At 40.8% G+C, this 17,852-nt stretch overlaps 1 protein-coding gene across 1 annotated transcript; it reads left to right on the top strand.

Moving 5' to 3' along the window:
* The first annotated feature begins 680 nt into the window (after window positions 1-680).
* Window positions 681-13,703, top strand: si:ch211-152p11.4 (regulator of G protein signaling 18). The gene is made up of 6 exons (XM_087834980.1): window positions 681-911; window positions 2,721-3,309; window positions 5,397-5,446; window positions 5,643-5,776; window positions 11,419-11,585; window positions 13,118-13,703. Exons 2-6 carry the CDS (start codon window positions 2,827-2,829, stop codon window positions 13,286-13,288), a joined length of 1,005 nt encoding a protein of 334 aa, XP_087691106.1. The 5' UTR covers window positions 681-911; window positions 2,721-2,826; the 3' UTR covers window positions 13,289-13,703.
* Window positions 13,704-17,852: the final 4,149 nt, after the last annotated feature.

The following is a 17,852-nucleotide window of genomic DNA, read 5'->3' as shown; positions in this document are numbered from 1 at the left end:
ACATTCTGGCAGCTGGAAGCGGCCTTTCTCCTCTGACCTCAGCCTCCAGTATCACCGGCTATTCCCCCAGAGACCTGCTGCTGTTTCAGACCAGTCCCTGTAAACCATTGTTTAGAAAGTCCTAACACATCAGCAGTCTCTGTACCAACAGCCAGAGTCAGAGTGTGATGCTCGGTTTGAGCAGCTCATCGTGATTGTTTAGATATTTGCGTCATTCGGGCCAAATCATTTTCTAGCAATGCAAATCCAATGATGGACGTATGTCCGCCTTTCTTCTCTTCTGACTGGGTGATTGGAGCTTAATTAAAGTGCGAAAGAAATCATATAATTTAATAACACAGGGTTTCTTCTTACTTGGTCCTTTCACTGAGCCAGATCCTTTCGTTGTTACTTGACACAGATGCGTTTGAATCGCCCGTTTGTTTGTTTGTTTGTTTTTTAAATGCGGTTTGTTTATTTGAAACAGAGGTTTACGCTGCGTGGCGTAAAATACAGAATCCCTTCTACGGATCATTTTCAGCGTCTGAACCGTTTCAAACGTCCTTCCTTAGCAAAGTTGTTTGAGATGACATTTGGCTGACTTGTCTCAGCTGCACCCTCCTCTGTAGGGACCTCTGATAAAGTGTGACGGACAAGTTGAGGCAGGACTGAAGGTGTGGCGGCCGCAGCCGTGAGGAGGAGCACTTGTTGTGCTCTCGGCAACACTTTTCTGTCGGTGAGCACTTGACTGTGTTGCAGAAGGATCTGAGTCAAGAACAGATCCTGTCGGACGTTGGGTATCGCGTTCTCCCGGACACCTGAAATCTGCAAAGCTTAACACCAGACTCGTCAGTTCATGGACATTTTCCCCTTGAGATCTGGAGGATTTTTGCTTTTGGTCATGGAGAGAGCTTAAGATTGTCGAGGAAGAGGTGAGTACACTGACAGAGCCCCGGCACTCCTTAACGATTTTTAAATATCAATCAGCTGTCGCTTTTCCCAGAGCTGTGCTGAGCAAAGGTCTGGGAAGGCTGCAGGGCTTTACGTCTCAGTGTGAAACAGTCCAACAGCAGCTTTACAGTGGGAGATAAAAACCAGCGATAAAGTTCGTTGTTAAGTTAATATTCATGGACAGTTTGAACTGGAAAAAGACCAAACCTCAGTTCTAGGAAATGTTGCCAAGTCAGAAATGTGGAAATTAATTATTGACAAATTTGAGTTAGTCTGCCGTACATGTGTATAAGACTGTTTTTATATGACTTCTATCGCCTGGTTAGACTTTTAATGCTCAGAAACACTTGACTTGCTTTATTTGCGGTTGAATAGACCAAAGAGTAGTTAAACATTAAAAGTATTAAGATAAGAAAAAGAGACTTCCTTTAAATTGAAGCGAGACTACTGAGACTATTCCAGCTACGGCACCAGAGTCAGACTTTTATAATAGTTCCAGATTTGTGAGAAGGAAATAAAAATGAAATTACTCGTGTTTTCTTGTTCTTTTCAATTCAATTCAATTTAATTTTATTTATATAGCGCCAAATCACAACAAAAGTCGCCTCAAGGCGCTTCATAGATACAGAGAAAAACCCAACAATCATATGACCCCCTATGAGCAAGCACTTTGGCGACAGTGGGAAGGAAAAACTCCCTTTTAACAGGAAGAAACCTCTTGTTCTCCAGCACATAGTCATTATTTATGCCTCTAAACCTTTTGAATTAATATTCACTGGATGTGAATATTTTATGAAGAGCATTGATACATTTTGATGAGTGAAGTCTGTCTCTGGTAAATGGACTTCCACTATGTTTTCCAGAGAAACAGTTTAGGAATGTTTTGAGGCACATTTGCTTGTCTTCCAAACTCCTCAGATTCCCAATCTAATTGGCTAATTATGCAGTGCCCCGAAACATGGCCAGTGCACAGAGGACCCTACATTTAACTAGGGGTGGGGGAAAAAATCGATACTGTGTAGCATGGTGATATTTTGTTTGCTAATAATGTATGGATACAGGGACAGCAGAAATCGATATTTTGTTACAAAAAAAGGTTTTTGTGCTCTGACTTCAGAGCATGTTGATCCTTTTTCTGAGCAAGAATCCTGACATTCCTTCACTGTCCAAATGTGTTTAACTTGTTTTTGGCAGCAATAAACATGACAGTTTACTTATTTTCATTTAAGACATGTTTTATTTTAATTAAGTTTAAAACTTTTTTATTTAATGTAAAATTATATTTTGTTTTAATTTACTTTCAAATTCTTCAGTTGCTGAAGGGGCTGCATAGTTTTCATAAACTGCATAGTTCAGAATAGCTATAATTGTACCAGATGGTTGATTCAGTTAAGTTGGACTAGACTGTAATACAAACCGTTCAGTTTGTCAACAATCAAACTGAAATGAGAGAAAGACTGAGTGTGAGACTTTGATATTAGATAAAATGAATATTGATAAAGTTTACCTTTATGTACAGAATCTGAATATCGCAAAATATTTTTAAAAATTACAATAATATCGTATCGTGCGTTAAGTATTGTGATAATATCGTATCGTGGGATGTATGGTGATTCCCACCTCTAGTATTTAACCAATAGAGCCAGAAGGTTCCTCTCCCAGTGTCCTGGTGTCAGACAGCCGTTCATAGTAGAAATAAGGAGAGTTGCCTGTTTTTTCTAATTGTCCAATTTTATCACCTTTTCCCCAACCCTAATCTTCCCCCGCATATTTCTGTGCTTCATTTCTAGTCTGATCCCTTTGTGCCCCTTTTTACTTACTTCTAGCTTTTCCTGCTTTCTTTTCTTTTTCGCAGCACCTCCTTTTCCATTTTTCATCACTTCTAATACAGCTGCAATGCGTAGATTCAGCTCTGAGGGTTCCCTCCTTGATCTTGACTTCCCGACATGGAAAAAAGAGGCACTGAAGAATTCTGGACAAGACCACGAGTCTGGCACCTGCACAGGTCACTTGCAGGATGATGAGCTGGCTGGGAAATCAGGTCGCCTGACTCCCATCATCCAGGAGCCCACGGAGAGTCCGGGTGAGATGAAGAACGAGCTGACTCGGGAGCACAGCGTGAGTGCGGAGAACCTGTGCGAGCTGAGTAAAGTGGAAAAGAGCCAGCTCAGAGGCTGTCTCATCAGTCAAGGCAGCAGGGCTTATAGTGACAGTCAGCTGGCCCCAGCTGTGCAGGGCAGCACTGAGAGCGTGGGGAAAGCCGATCTGCCTCCATCGTCGCCTTCGTCCTCTTCCGGCTCCTTGAAGATGGAGCACAGACACCAACAGAGAGACAGACTGACAGCTGCTAAGCTGCACCTCAAGAGTCTTTTTGCACAGGTGCAGTAAATGACATTTCTATTGTGTTTCTATGCTGTGTTTTCGTGCAGCTGGTACTTTAACAGCTGCACAAATGTTGTTGTAGATTTTTAGAGGAAGAAAAGCACGGCCACCTTCAAAACCCCCAAACTGTACATTTACCATCCTCTAAACTCCTCATATTCCAGTCTAACTGGCTAATTGCAGCGTTTTCCAGCCTACAGAACACAAACGATCCTGTTCACGTGTCCTGGTGCCAGATGTAATGTTTGGGTGCCACGAGCGGACGTGCACAATGCCTTACAAGGTTTAAACACTTTAGTAACTTTGAGCCTGTTTTTCACTTGGAGAGGCTTATAAGTGACAGGATGGCGTAAGTCAAACTGTCACTTTAGAGAGTTCTACATTTCAAATAAGCAGATGTGGTGTTCAGAAATATCCCAATGTAAACACTGAAATGTTAGCAAACAGCAAGTTGTTTACATTGTCAGCAGAAACATAGCAATAGCAGCTGAATAGTACAGCTGTTGTCTGAAATCCCCTTTTCCCCATGAATTCAGTATGATAGAAAAGTACGAGGAAATAAAAATAATCGAGACTGTCTCTAATGGTCTCTAATGAGTGTCCCAAATTCCCAATCTGCTCTAGGATCTGTGTGAGCTGGTGCAGTAGATGGCTATGGTCACACATAGTCTCTCCATTCTGTTTGGCATAATTATGATCACGGCTCAACTGTTCAAAATCCTCTGGATATCTATTGTCTGTTAGTTTACTTCCTGCCCTCGTGCACGATGCTGCTCTTCATTCTTTATGAATTTGCATTAAAAACGACCCACATGGGTCCAGTTTTTCACTCATGGGCTTTTCTATTTGTACATGAAGGTAGATCAAACTGAATTTGAATAACTGAACTGTAAACTCAATGAAACAAATACAGAAACACTCAATTTGTCATTGCATCGCTAATTTTCTTTTAATTAAAATGCATAATTTGCTACTGCAGTGCTGGAACTTTCCTGACACTAGAAGCTTCATGTTAACAGACAAGTAGAGATTATAGTAGAAGAACACGGCTGTGTATCATTTGATTCAATTCAATTCAATTCAATTTTATTTATATAGCGCCAAACCACAACAAAAGTTGCCTCAAGGCGCTTCATAGATACAGAGAAAAACCCAACAATCATATGACCCCCTATGAGCAGCACTTTGGCGACAGTGGGAAGGAAAAACTCCCTTTTAACAGGAAGAAACCTCCGGCAGAACCAGGCTCAGGGAGGGGCGGCCATCTACTGTGATTGGTTGGGGTGAGAGAAGGAAGACAGGATAAAGACATGCTGTGGAAGAGAGACAGAGATTAATAACAGATATGATACAATGCAGAGAGGTCTGTTAATACATAGTGAGTGAGAAAGGTGACTGGAAAGGAAAAACTCAATGCATCATGGGAATCCCCCGGCAGCCTACGTCTATTGCAGCATAACTAAGGGAGGATTCAGGGTCACCTGGTCCAGCCCTAACTATATGCTTTAGCAAAAAGGAAAGTTTGAAGCCTAATCTTAAAAGTAGAGATAGTGTCTGTCTCCTGAATCCAAACTGGAAGCTGGTTTGTCTATGAATTACTGTACATAAACAATATGTTGAGCACCTTGAGGCGACTGTTTGGTGCTACATAAATAAAACTGAAATAATACTTTTGATTGGGTCTGCCTTAAGTAGACTTTTTGGAAAAAAGTTATGTTAATATTTTTATTCCCTTTTTAATAATTTCAGTTTAAAGTGGAGAAAGGTCTACTGTAATAATAAGCAGGATATTGAGCAGTGCAATAAATTGACTTTACAACAATATATATTTTATTTTGAGATATTTTAATCCAAACCACACCGACTGCTTTGGTGTGAAACGACTAAAGAATTGAAAATAAGACAAAACTGTTTTGTTTGCATCAGATATGCACGCGTCTTCTGTTTTAGCTTCAGTCGTCTTCTGTTTACGGCCTCTAAACTCTCGCTGTTGTTCAGTCGAGCTGTTTAAAGCTGCTGAGGTCTGGAACAACTTTCAACAAATGATGAAAAAGGTTAACTTCAGTTTACTGTTTCTGTTTCAGAGTCCTCATTCGTCAAACTCCAACCTGACCCATACAGAACAAAAAGACAAGTGAGAGCATTTTCAAATTAATTTTTTATCTTAGACTCACTTTCAGGGTCTCTCTGATTCTGAAAGCGAGTCGGTACTTGTCTTAATGTTATAAGAATGTGAAGGTTTGATGTTTATTTCAATGGCAGCGTTATCTTTGCTACCATCTCCTCTGACACGCCTTGACTCTCTGTTACCATCTTTTCCTGTATCGTAGTGCTAAAGAGAGAAGGTCTCGCCTTGTATTCATGCACCAGTGGAGTCAAGTGGGTCACAGTAGGAAGAGGAATTATAATCGAGATGAGCTGGAAAAATGGGCCGAATCCGTAAATGTCCTGCTGGAAAGTCCAAGTAAGTCCTGCTTTTTTCTGAGTTTTGGGTCTGATACTCGACATTTTAAGCAGAAAACATGCTGAACTTGTATTCCTTTTAATTTAGAGGAATAGAGAGAAATGTCTTTAGGGGGATGGCTGAAGCACAGAAGGAAGTGCGTGTCTTCTACTAATCAGAGGGTTGGTGATTTGATCTGCATGCCAAAGTATCCTTGACATCCACACCATCGTGCATGCATCCCACTCTGTTCATCAGTCTCATCCACACACTGTAAATGCTAGAGTGTGTGAAAGTTGGCTAGAGAGCACTTAGGCAGAAAATAAACTGTGTGTGTGTGAATAAGTTAAGGAGCTGTGCTGTATAAAATGCTTTGGGCGCCCAAGTAGACTAGAAAAAAAGAACAGCACAAATGCTTACTTACAGGTCATAAGTACAGGGAATTTAATTTTAATTTTTTTAAAGAAGAAGTAAAAGTGGGTGGACAATCTAACAAGCCCTGAGCACGCCCGATCTCGTCCATTTACCATTTGTATAGTTTTTCAGATGAAACGCAGCTCATTAAGTATTTTATTCCAGAGTTCGGTTGGTTTTATCCAATTACGCTGCCTATTTTGTTTCCTTAACTTAGGGTCAGCCAAGATGCTGCCTCAGTGGTTTTCCTTGTTCTCAGAAGTTCCTTGTTTCAGAGTTGTGAAAGCAAACCAGGATGTTATTAAAAATGAAGACTAGAGTTGGTAAAATCCTCTGGAGTCTGTACAGTGTTGGAGTAGAGCCAGCAGAGAGAAGATGAACTCGTAAAGTTAATAGATGGAAAAATCATTAGGGACAAGTTGTTGATCAGGTGTGACAGACAGACTGAAGCGGGACTGACTGACACTGAGGGAAGTCGTTAGAAAGATATCTGATGTCAGAAATTAATGAAAATAATTTTGGCAGTGCGGGAAAGAGGGAATGCTGGAGTAGCCAATGAAAAAGAATTCCCAGTGGGCAAAGCAGTGTTGGGGGAAAATCTCGCCTGCTGAATGGTCACCAGAGTTTCATTTATACTCCAGAGGTTGAATCCCCAAATTCTTGGTGACCTGCAGGTCTCTCTTTTGGCCCTGCTGTCAGACTTACACATCACTCTTGCACTGGGGAGACATTCAAGTCACATGACCACATCGCCCGATAGGACACTGACAGTCGTGCATTTTTGCTTCCTCCATAACTTGTGCTGCACGTCTTACTTGAGGACAGACGTGACATTTTTAGTTCCACTACAAGTTAGAGTCGACGCCCACGGACCAGTTTAATGTCAGACAATGTTTTCACGGACCGGCGTTTAAGGTGTCGTGGATAAATACAACAAAATAAAATGATATGACCAAGACACAAACGGTGGTGTTTTCTAAATATAATAACAATAATAAGCGTGAAGTCATTGTGTAATTGTGTAACTTTATTAGCAGCGTCCTCCTGAAAAGCACCAACAACATTGAGAGTAACATCCCTCTCTCTGCCCCTTAATGCTCTCTGGTTGCTATGGTAACGCGTAAATATATCTTTCAAAATAAGAAACAAGAAACACAACTACAACACGGGAAAAGACCCAGGAAACAGTTAAGGATAAAAACCTGAAAACCATAAATTTCTCACCCGAGCCTTAACTCTCGCTGCCCGGTACCAAACGACTCACGGCCCGGGGGTTTGGGATCGCTGCCCTAGACCCCCCCCCCCCCCCCCCCCCCTTAAGTTATAGTTAAAGTTAAGGGAACACTTGAAGGATATTTAGATTTTTGGTGTGACTTTAAAGCCCTTGAAGGCCTGGCTATTTTAATTTCCTGTGACCCTGAATTACGCACACGACATGACGAAAACAGATTTTCAACTTGCATTTCTTTCATTAAGAGCTGTGTAACTTAACATTATGGTGTTAGTTTAGTTTTTTTCTTTGCTACGTTTTTTAGACTCTATATAAGGTAATGATTGGATTTGGGAAGAACACACAGCAAATAATACGGTTAAAAGAGCAAAATGATCAGAGATTCCAGGTAGGATTGGGAAAAGTAATAAAAGGCCACCTGCTCGTTGGCAAATGAGCAACCAAACTTTACACACAGGTACATTTTAGTCTGCTGGAGATTTTTATCTGTATCAGATATGTCACCATGTTACTTAGCAACCATCTAGCAATTGGCTTTAATGACCTGTTTCTTTTCCCTGTGACACCTCACAAAAGCATCCTAATGTCATGACAATAACTTTTCATTTATATCCACAAAGGCTGAATTAAACATAATTATAATGTTGTCATGTTGCCTAGCAACCACCTAACAATGTGCTAAAATGACCCTTTTTTAAATTGAATCATCTACAACACGTTATGAAACCACTGTATCATTCTCATTTCATGGTTAACAGCATAGAAAGACGAGTGAATTAAAATAAAGCCTTTATTATTCTTCCAAACCTACTTTGAGTGTCTGTATTTTGGAGAAATTAATGCCATTTTTGATTGTTATATCCATTCTTTTTCTTTTTGCTATGGGGGCTGCTTGGTTTGAGGACACCAGCAATACTCCTGTTACTTCATTTACATATCAGAGATTACACTTTGCTTAAATTAAGTAATCCTCTGCTTCCCTGGATCTTTGCCACAACGGTGATTTGTTTTCCTTCATTCACAATTGAACCCTTGCAGTAATCATTTTCAGGATGCAGCTGTGGGAGTCGCCTTTTATTGCATTCTTGTTTAACAGGTACTAATAATGTCAACTCTGGAAAAATGAAAGAGTTGTGTTCAGATTTAAAGAAATACAACAAGAAAGTATTTTCTTTATATGCTTCAAATTGCAGCAGGATAACCTGACACTGAGAAAGATACTTTATTTACTTTAATGTCCTTACTCTTTATGAGATTCTGACCTGAACCCTATCCTGTGACATTTCTGTCTCACAACTTCTGCTTTAAAGACATGTTTGTGCAACAAAAAAAAATCACGTTTCTCAAGTTTTTAAGCTGAATCGATGTCGACATCTGGTCTGACGTCAGTGACCCTCTGTGCTGCTGAAAGTGCAGCACTTAGCCTGCCCCTGCTGCTTCTATGAATAGAATAGATAGTAAACACCAAGATGGTTATAAATCACAGCTGTTTCAAAGTCTGTCTAAAGGCTTGAGAATGTTTGACTTGATATCAACAAGGGTTCTGGGTTTAACGGTGCGTGAAGGGGAAGCGTGTACGGGCACATTCCTGAAACCTGTTTCTTGGCAGTATGCTCTGTGCTGGTGTCGTCTATCGTTTTCACCCATTCAAGAAAAGCAGGGCGTGTCCCGATGAAGCGCTTTGATAACACCGATGCATTTACGGCATATTCTGAATGCCGCAGAATGTTTCCATTCATTTGTTTTTCTTGTCACGTCAGTTTCCTCGTCATCATGTGCACGACCCGGTCTGACAAAATTATGACTAAATTATTCAGGATTTCAGCCTCGGGCGATGTCTTTGTGTACGTTATACAAAGGAAGGTTGTGCCAGTAATCTGACCAGCCTACTACTTCTAAAGGGGAACTTTTGTGGTAACTGGATAAGTTCTATGCAAAGCCTATTCAGGCAGATCAAAAGTGAGCATGCTATCAGAAAAACCAAGCTTTGTTGACAAACCGCCCCCCCCCCCCCCCCCCCCACACACACACACACACAAACAAACAAACAAACAAAACACTGCAATGCAGATACAGAATTTCTTCTACAATTAAAGTAAATGTTGAAAAGAATAAAATAAAAAGTTGACTCCTAACAGTAATAGAACTCTAGTCTTATTGCACGTCTTAGCAAATGACCACAAGGGACTCAGTCAGTGGTCATGGTTCACCATTTATTATAAATGTAAAGGTATTATTACCATTTTTAGGTTGTAATGGAAATTTTTTAATAAGTATAAAGCCGTTGTTCTAGCTGGAGCTGCGAATGAAAGAAATCCAGTGGCTCTTAGCAGCAGACCCAGATCCCACATTTAACTAGTGTTTATCTGTTGTCTTTAAATTAGGGCTGCCACGATTACGTCGACTATCAAAATCGACGACTGATTAAATAGTCGATGCGTCGTTTGAAGCTTTAAGATCACAAAAGACGCAGGAATAAGTAGTAGGATTTAAGAGTGTAATAACGGACTGAAACAGAAGATGGCAGCACTGCATGTACAAGGATGCCAGCTGCCGTTAAACCCCGAAGAAGAAGAAGCTCTGTCCCAGAATTCATAGCGCAGCCCAGCCCAGTTTCCAACAATGGCGGCAGCTAGTTAGTTTTAATATTACTCTTATTATTCTTTCTGGGTCAAAAAATAAACGTTTAACATATTTTCAGGCGAGAATGTAGCTGTGTAAACCTCAAATATCTGCTCAGTTTATCAAGACACCACATATTTTCAAAAGCGCTCCGACGTTTTCGGAGATGTCTGTTACCCACTAGCTCGATAGCTAGCCGGGAGCAAGGCTAACTAGAGCCGTGAGAACACCGCAAATCGTTTTCAAACCCACGCTGTCTTTCACCACTCAGGTTAAATATATATAAGTCACTTAGATAACTTAAAATGTTATTGTTTGGCTTTTTTTTAGTATTTTATTTGTTCCTGAGTAAATCGGTTTGGCTGGGATTAAAGTTATAGTTTTTAGACAGCTGAATAAATGTCAAGCAGACAGCTGATTATCATAAGTGTGAGATGCTGGAGAATTTACTCTGGTGTCCTGTTATATTTTAGATAGCAAGGAGTTTATTAAACTTCACCGAAACAATCTGCAAATTTCATTAAAATTTAATAAACTATCATCTTGTCTTTATTTTTAGTTAGCACATACCTTAAACACTTAAAGCTGTAAGCTAATGATAGTTATATAAGAGCAGATGCTGCTGGTGCAATAAGCTGTACGTTTTACGTCCAATCGATGCTTGATGATCTGATTAGTCGACTAATCGCTAAAATAATCGGTGACTAGTCGACTATCAAAATAATCGTTTGTGGCAGCCGTACTTTAAATGACAAAAAGGGGGGAAAAGGTGAACAGCTGTTTAGAAGCCATTATAAACCCCATCTAGCAGTTAATGAGTTTGTATAAGTGGTACAATCCTCTCGATGGTAGGGAGGAACAACAAGACATCACATTGGACCATGCCAGAAATCCAAGAGATCATGTGGTATGTTCATGACATTTCTAACCTTCAGTAGGATGTTCACATGGAAAAAAAGTAGAGCTAGGTTGCTTTCTCTAGTCTTCCTTTTAGGCATGATAAAGTGTTTCTGTGTTCTGTGCTATAAGATACATAACTTGTGGGTGGCTGTAGCTCAGGTGGTAGAGCAGGTCATCTACTGATCGGAAGGTTGGTGGTTCGATTCCTGGCTTCGCCTAGTCTGCATGCCAAATATCCTTGGGCAAGATACTAACCCCAAATTGCTCTCCGATGCATCCATCGGAGTATGAATGTGTGTGAATGTTATCTAGAAAGCACTTAGAAAGATGTGCTTGTGCGAATGGGTCTGAATGGGTGAATGCACAAGTTGTGTAAAGCGCTTTGAGTGCTCAGATGAGTAGAAAAGCGCTATATAAGAACCAGTCCATTTACCATTTACCATAACTTGATGTTGCATGGGGTGGTAAGGCTCACTTGTCGTCCTCTTCCTGGCAGCTGGTGTTTCGGTATTTGGAGCCTTTCTGCGCTCCGAGTTCAGCGAGGAGAACCTGCAGTTCTATCTGGCCTGTGAGCGCTACAAACATTCGTCCACCAACTTCAGCCTGCAAAGGAGAGCCAAAGACATCTGCGCAACCTACATTCAGCCAGGAGCCCCCCGCGAGGTACACATGTCCATACTCAGTCTTACTGGTTGCACTGGGCAGCCTGTCTTCTGGGAACAGGAATTGTAATTCAAGTCCTGTTTATTTTTTCCTCTTTCTCCATTGCCAACTGTTTTACTGCTCAGAGTCTCTCTGTGTTATCAACAAGCTGGTGTGGGTGGTTCAGATGTGACGTTACAGCGTGCCATCAATAGCTGCATTCATGTGGAGCTGTTGTGTTTTTTTTTTTTTCTTTCTTCCACTAATAGAGACATTTTTCCCACAGCATGAGATTATATGTGTGACAGTAGCTGAATTTAAAGGACCAAATACTGTGGAGAAAAAAAAAAATTCATTTGTTTCTCCAGTAGGTCCCTTGTTTCCCAGGAGTCCAGCTCCACTGTCTTATACTGCAGCTATAGCAAGGTGCACAGTAGGTAAACTCCAAAAGTAAAATGTCAGTATGAGTGTGAACAGTATGACTTTTGATGGGATGCCATTAATTTAGCATTAGCACTGGAACTTTAACAAAGCGATCTTTTCTGTCTAGTTGAAGGTATTTATGCCAGGAAGAAGAGAACTGCACTTGTTAAAGTTTATTAACGGAAAGACGAAGTCCAGGAATCAAACTGTGCTTTATGTTGGCGAGCTCAAAGAATACTCACTGAAAAAGTAGGAAGACCTAAATGACATGACTTAACACCGAACCACTACAAGATAAAGGTTATCTGCAAAGCTCAAAAAGTTGTAGGCCACCATATCCTCGAAGATTTGGACATTTCTACACTGAAGAACAAAGAAACAGTGTTAACAAAGTAAAAGGAGCATAAGCTACAAAGCAGCTTCCTTTTGTGTTCATAATATGAATGAAATCTTGTAAGCTAACATGTGCTAGCAGCAGATTTGGAAAACCCAAATGCATCAAGTCTGTACTGAAGCTCAATTCTGAGGTGGAAAAATGAATAAAACAAACACGATCACAGTGCCATGTCAACATAATTCAGAAAGTGCTCCTCTGTTCTGGGAGTATTCACACACACCGAAGTCATGCACTGTTGCACTGTGCCGCTCACTGATCTTGGCAGATGTAAAGCTGCAGAAGGAATTCTGAGGATGTGAGGTTATCTGCGAAGCTTGCATAAGTTCTATACATTTCTTTGTCACAGACGCATGCTAATAATTATCTCTGTTTAAGGGATGTTTGCTCAAGGAAGGAACTTTGTTCATTATCAGCTTTGCATGCTCCTCATTCTTTCCACCATCTTCATGAACTCTTCACCTGGAGACTTTGAGCAGTCTTGTTAAGCATTTGTTGGCTGGTTTTCCTTCAGTAACCTCAAGTTATTCCAAACCATCTCTACTGGAACAATGTTGATGATACAGCACTCATTATTGTGCTACCTGGTAACTGAGGCTGAGGAGAAAACAAATAGTCTTAAGTCGAACTCGATTTTGACGCCAATTTTTATCTATTTATTTTTTGGCTTGTCTTTCCATAAAGTATTTGAATTGACTTTATGTGGCTATTGCACCATCACTGTGTCCTATTGCAGGTAAATCTGGACAGTACGACCAGAGACCTGACGATCCAGCTGCTGCAGGCTCCCTCTCGTAGCTCTCTGTCCCACGCACAGAAACGCATCTACTCACTTCTGGACACAGACTGTTACCCACGCTTCCTCCAGTCTGACGTCTACCTCTCTTTACTCCACGAGGCTGAATAGATTCCCCACACATGGACTCAGGAGAAGGAATGGTGGCTTGGTGGTTTCTGGAACAGCTCAACTTCCTTCAAACTGTAAATTATAAAAGCTAACTATGCTGTCAAAAGATCGAGCTGCTGTGTACAAAGTGTGGTTGGACACTGTAAATAGAAATATTGGTTACTGCAATTAAAATTTGGGGAATTGTGTTTTCACTGAGATGTTTGTGATGTTACAATGCTGGGATTTGGTTTGGCTTACTTTAGGATTAAGACTGAAAACAGTTGGAAACATCCGGCGAGCTTCTGTCCGTCATACAAAATAATGAAGTGCTAAAGTTGAACCGCTACAGTGAGGTTGTCTTTTTACACCAATGGCATCGCCAACAAGTGAGACATTTTAACTTGTTTAAAAAAATCACAAAATTTAAGAGGAGACCTCTCTAAAATCTGAAAACAGCATTTTACTTTAGTTTCATATTATTGCAAATGGAAAGAATCTTGACAGATTTATCAAGACAGTTAAAGATTGTACACCAAACAATCCAGGCTCTTTTTTCTTTTGTTTTTCTGCACCCCACATGTGAGCTGTCATATCTACAGAGGCATTATGTTTGTACGATCATAATTTTTTTTTACTAAAAGCAGTTTTTTCTTATGTTACTTCTGTACTGACACTCTACATATGATCCTCTCTGGGATTTACAAAAAATTATTTAAAAAAAGAGAAAATTTCCAGTTCTCTGGGTGAAATACAGTGGCTTGCAAAAGTATTCAGCCCCCTTGAACTTTCCCACATTTTGTCACATTACAGCCACAAACATGAATCAATTTTATTGGAATTCCACGTGAAAGACCAACACAAAGTGATGTACACGTGAGAAGTGGAACGAAAATCACACATGATTCCAAACATTTTTTACAAATAAATAACTGAAAAGTGGGGTGTGCGTAATTATTCAGCCCCCTGCACCATGGAGAAGTAAGACAGTTCTGAAGGCTTCATCCTTCAGAACAATCATCCTGATACCAGCAAGCTATACAAAGTGGCCAGTAAGTGTATATACTCAGTGTTGGGGAGTAACGGAATACATGTACCGCCGTTACGTATTTAAAATACAAAATATGAGTAACTGTATTCCGTTTAAAAAGGTGGTATTTAGAATACAGTTACTTTGTTGAAATAAATGGATTACACGGCGGTACTTCCCTGTTTCATATTGTGGCGGGTCAGGACTGTTTGGGTTTTGTTTGACAGCTACGTTCTGTTGTTCCAGGCGGCAGCGTTACTGTTGCCATGGTTACAGGGTGACGCTCTCTGTTTCCTGGGTGAGAGAGGCCTTTTTGTTGTAGTTGTTGTGCTAAGCTAATAGGCAGAATGCTACCGGTATAGCTCTAAAGAATGTAGCATCATGGGCAGTGTAGTCCGTGCTGCAGGGAGAATGGACTGTCATACACGTTATGTGTCTGTGAGCGAGGGAGGGAGAAAAAGGAAAAGTACGAGCTGTCATCGAGCAGAAACGGGAGCTGGAAGCATGTAAATATAATAATAACCACTGCAGCCAAGAAGAGAGCCTGACGAGCCCAGTTGTAAGTAAGCTATTAAGACTCGAAGGTACATTGTGTTCGTGTTTTCCTCCAGAACGTTCCTGTTGGAGCAGCCTTTCAACGCCTCTCTCTGTCTCTCGCTCAGTGTTGCCAACTTAGCGACTTTGTTGCTATATTTAGCGAGTTTTCAGACCCCCCAGCTAAAAAAAGACGTGAAAGCGCATATCGCTTTTACTCTCAACAAGCAGCGGGTGCTGTAATGCAGTCAGTTCTTCTTTTACTCTTATGCTGTTTTGTGGATCAGGTTTAAAACTACTTATAAACACACACACAAAGTAACTCCACCAGAGTGCCTATTTCGGGTCACTTTTGCCGGTCCAAGCCCGGATAAAGGAGCAGGGTTGGAATTGTGACATTAAAAAAACAATAATTGCTAAAAGAAATTTAATTTGTAGTTCTAAATAAATTCTAAATGCATTTAGGACATTTTTTGCTCACTTCATGTCTCTTCCACGATGTTATTTCTCTGTCCAGCAGCGTAGGTTACAATTACATTAGCATGACCAATTATGCAAATTAGGTGATGACGTCATTTAGCGACTTCTAGCGACTTTTAGGACAGCCAATAGCGATTTTCCTTACTGAGGAGTTGGCAACACTGCTCTCGCTAGCAAACTTGACCCAGACAACAAAGTAAAGCTAGTTTTCGGCTACGAGCCCGACACGAACCCTACGTATTAGCCAGAGGTCCCTTTACTACGGTTCGGAGCCGCGGACCTTCAGTAACAGTAATAAATCACTGCAATAGTAAATTCATGTAGTTGTAAACAGCATGATAATATATTAAGTAATCCAAAGTATTCCGTTACGTTACTCTCATTGAGTAACGTAACGGAATACGTTACAGAATACATTTTGGGGCATGTAATCTGTAATCTGTAATGGAATACATTTTAAAAGTAACCTTCCCAACACTGTATATACTAATATACCGTACCAACACAATTTTTGAATCCAAGATTGTAACTTTACCACTTGTTACTAGTTTTTAAGAAGCAGCTACATTTGGCTCTAACAGAAAACCTCCACACATAAGGCCAACATTTCCCTGAGAGCAGATCTCACTCTGAGTTTCCTCTGCTGCATGAAAGGGGAAAAACAAGTTCAGCAAGAATGAGCTCTTTGCTTTAAAGGTCAAAGTAGAGTGTGAGATATCCAGAAGGCAAAGGTGAGAAACCTGAATAAACTGACTGGTGACTTAAATAGCTTCATGCCAATGGAAAATTTGAGTTGCTTTAGTCTTTAATGTTCTTTGTATTCCTCCTATTCCTACCTTGTAGCAAAGAGGTTCTTCGTTTGAATCCCAGTTGAGGTTTCTGTATTGAGTTTGCATGTTTTAGGTTTCCTCCACCTTCCTCTCACAGTTTGTTCTGGTGTGCTGGAACATTTCTTTAATTTGTATTTAGCTGGACAGAACAAATATATTTTCTACCATCCTCTGCACACCAAGCACATTAAAGAGGTGAGGAGAACAGCATCAGCTCAGTTATGAAGTAATTGGTATTTAACAGTTCCAGTCAGTTTTATGTTACTGCAGTGGCTGCAGCCATTCAAGCAAAGTGTCCCCATACAAACAAAGCCAGTAGTTCATAAGCCTGTGCCTTAGTGTGCAGTGCAAGAGGGTCGAAATATTGTGTTTTTTAAATCACATTTTTGAGTCCTCGTAGCTTCACGAATACAAGAGATATACAAAAAAGTCTGCACTGAAAAACTATTTAAGCTCTGCAAACAACTCAGTGTTACACCCGCTCCAAAGGGAAGTTTTGTTTATCAGAATAGTCTTTATAACCAACACTACTCATCAGTATGATGGGATATAGGTCCTGTGATGCTGCTCACAGTCTGCAAAAACTGTTTGCTGACTGCATTTTTATACCAAGATCATCTTCTAGCCATGACGCCTTCTGGGTTAAAATCATTTTCTAATCCTTTACGTTGAGTTGATTGGGTTGCCATGTTTTTCAAACTTTGTTGATTTAATTTAAGGCCCTTTTCATGTGTTAGTTCGTTTATTGTGCTCTGAATTAGTTGGTGAGAACGAGCTGCATTGTGTCACCATAAACCACATGTGTCAAACTCCAGGCCTCGAGGGCCGGTGTCCTGCAGGTTTTAGTTGTGTCCTTGATCCAACACAGCGGATTTAAATGGCTAAATGACCTCCTCAACATGTCTTGAAGTTCTTCAGAGGCCTGGTAATGAGCTAATCATTTTATTCAGGTGTGTTGACCCAGGGTGAGATCTAAAACCTGCAGGACACCGGCCCTTGAGGCCTGGAGTTCGACACCCCTGCCATAAACTATGTGAGAATGTTTAGTCCGCTTATTGGTCAGATGTGTCTGGGAGAGGAGCAACAAAAGTAACATTAGGTTGTGGGTTTTGGCCAAGTGGACGACGTGGATAATATACATTCATTTTACAGCTAGGCTGTACTCCTGGTGGTGTACCCTGCAAAGCATGCGCAGCCAGCAGAAGGCTTTTAGCTCAAACTTACACCTGTAAATGAAACGCTCTGGAGTTCAGTTGTTTTGCGATCACCGTGCTCACATCTGCATAAATGAACTGCACCAAGGGGGACATGAAGCAGGGTTCGATTTAAACAGAATAAACACTGTTGGTGTGAAAACACCCAGTCCAGCTTCTCCTGGGTGATCCAAGGTATCCAATGGAGGGTAATTATGGTGATCTTAATGACTATAATAATAATAATGGATTGCATTTATATAGCGCTTTTTGAGGTCCTCAAAGCGCTGTACAATTCCACTATTCATTCACTCACTGGTGGAGGCAGCTACAGTTGTAGCCACGGCTGCCCTGGGGCAGACTGACAGAAGCGAGGCTGCCATATTGTGCCATCGGCCCCTCTGGCCAACACCAGTAGGCGGTTGGTGAAGTGTCTTGCCCAAGGACACAACGACCAAGACTGTCCGAGCCATTCAAGGAATGGCTCGGACAGTCTCGAATGAAAATCCTCGAACCAG

Source organism: Neolamprologus brichardi, chromosome 22, assembly GCF_056152115.1.
Source record: "Neolamprologus brichardi isolate AB-2024 chromosome 22, ASM5615211v1, whole genome shotgun sequence".
NCBI classification, from domain to species: Eukaryota; Metazoa; Chordata; class Actinopteri; order Cichliformes; family Cichlidae; genus Neolamprologus; species Neolamprologus brichardi.
This window is presented reverse-complemented; position numbering and strand designations above follow the sequence as displayed.

Coding starts and splice junctions, on each gene's coding strand:
- si:ch211-152p11.4 (XM_087834980.1), top strand. CDS start 2,827: ATGCGTAGATTCAGCTCTGAGGGTTCCCTCCTTGATCTTGACTTCCCG. Junction 3,310..5,396: donor TCAAGAGTCTTTTTGCACAG/GTGCAGTAAATG, acceptor TTTCTGTTTCAG/AGTCCTCATTCGTCAAACTC. Junction 5,447..5,642: donor CATACAGAACAAAAAGACAA/GTGAGAGCATTT, acceptor CCTGTATCGTAG/TGCTAAAGAGAGAAGGTCTC.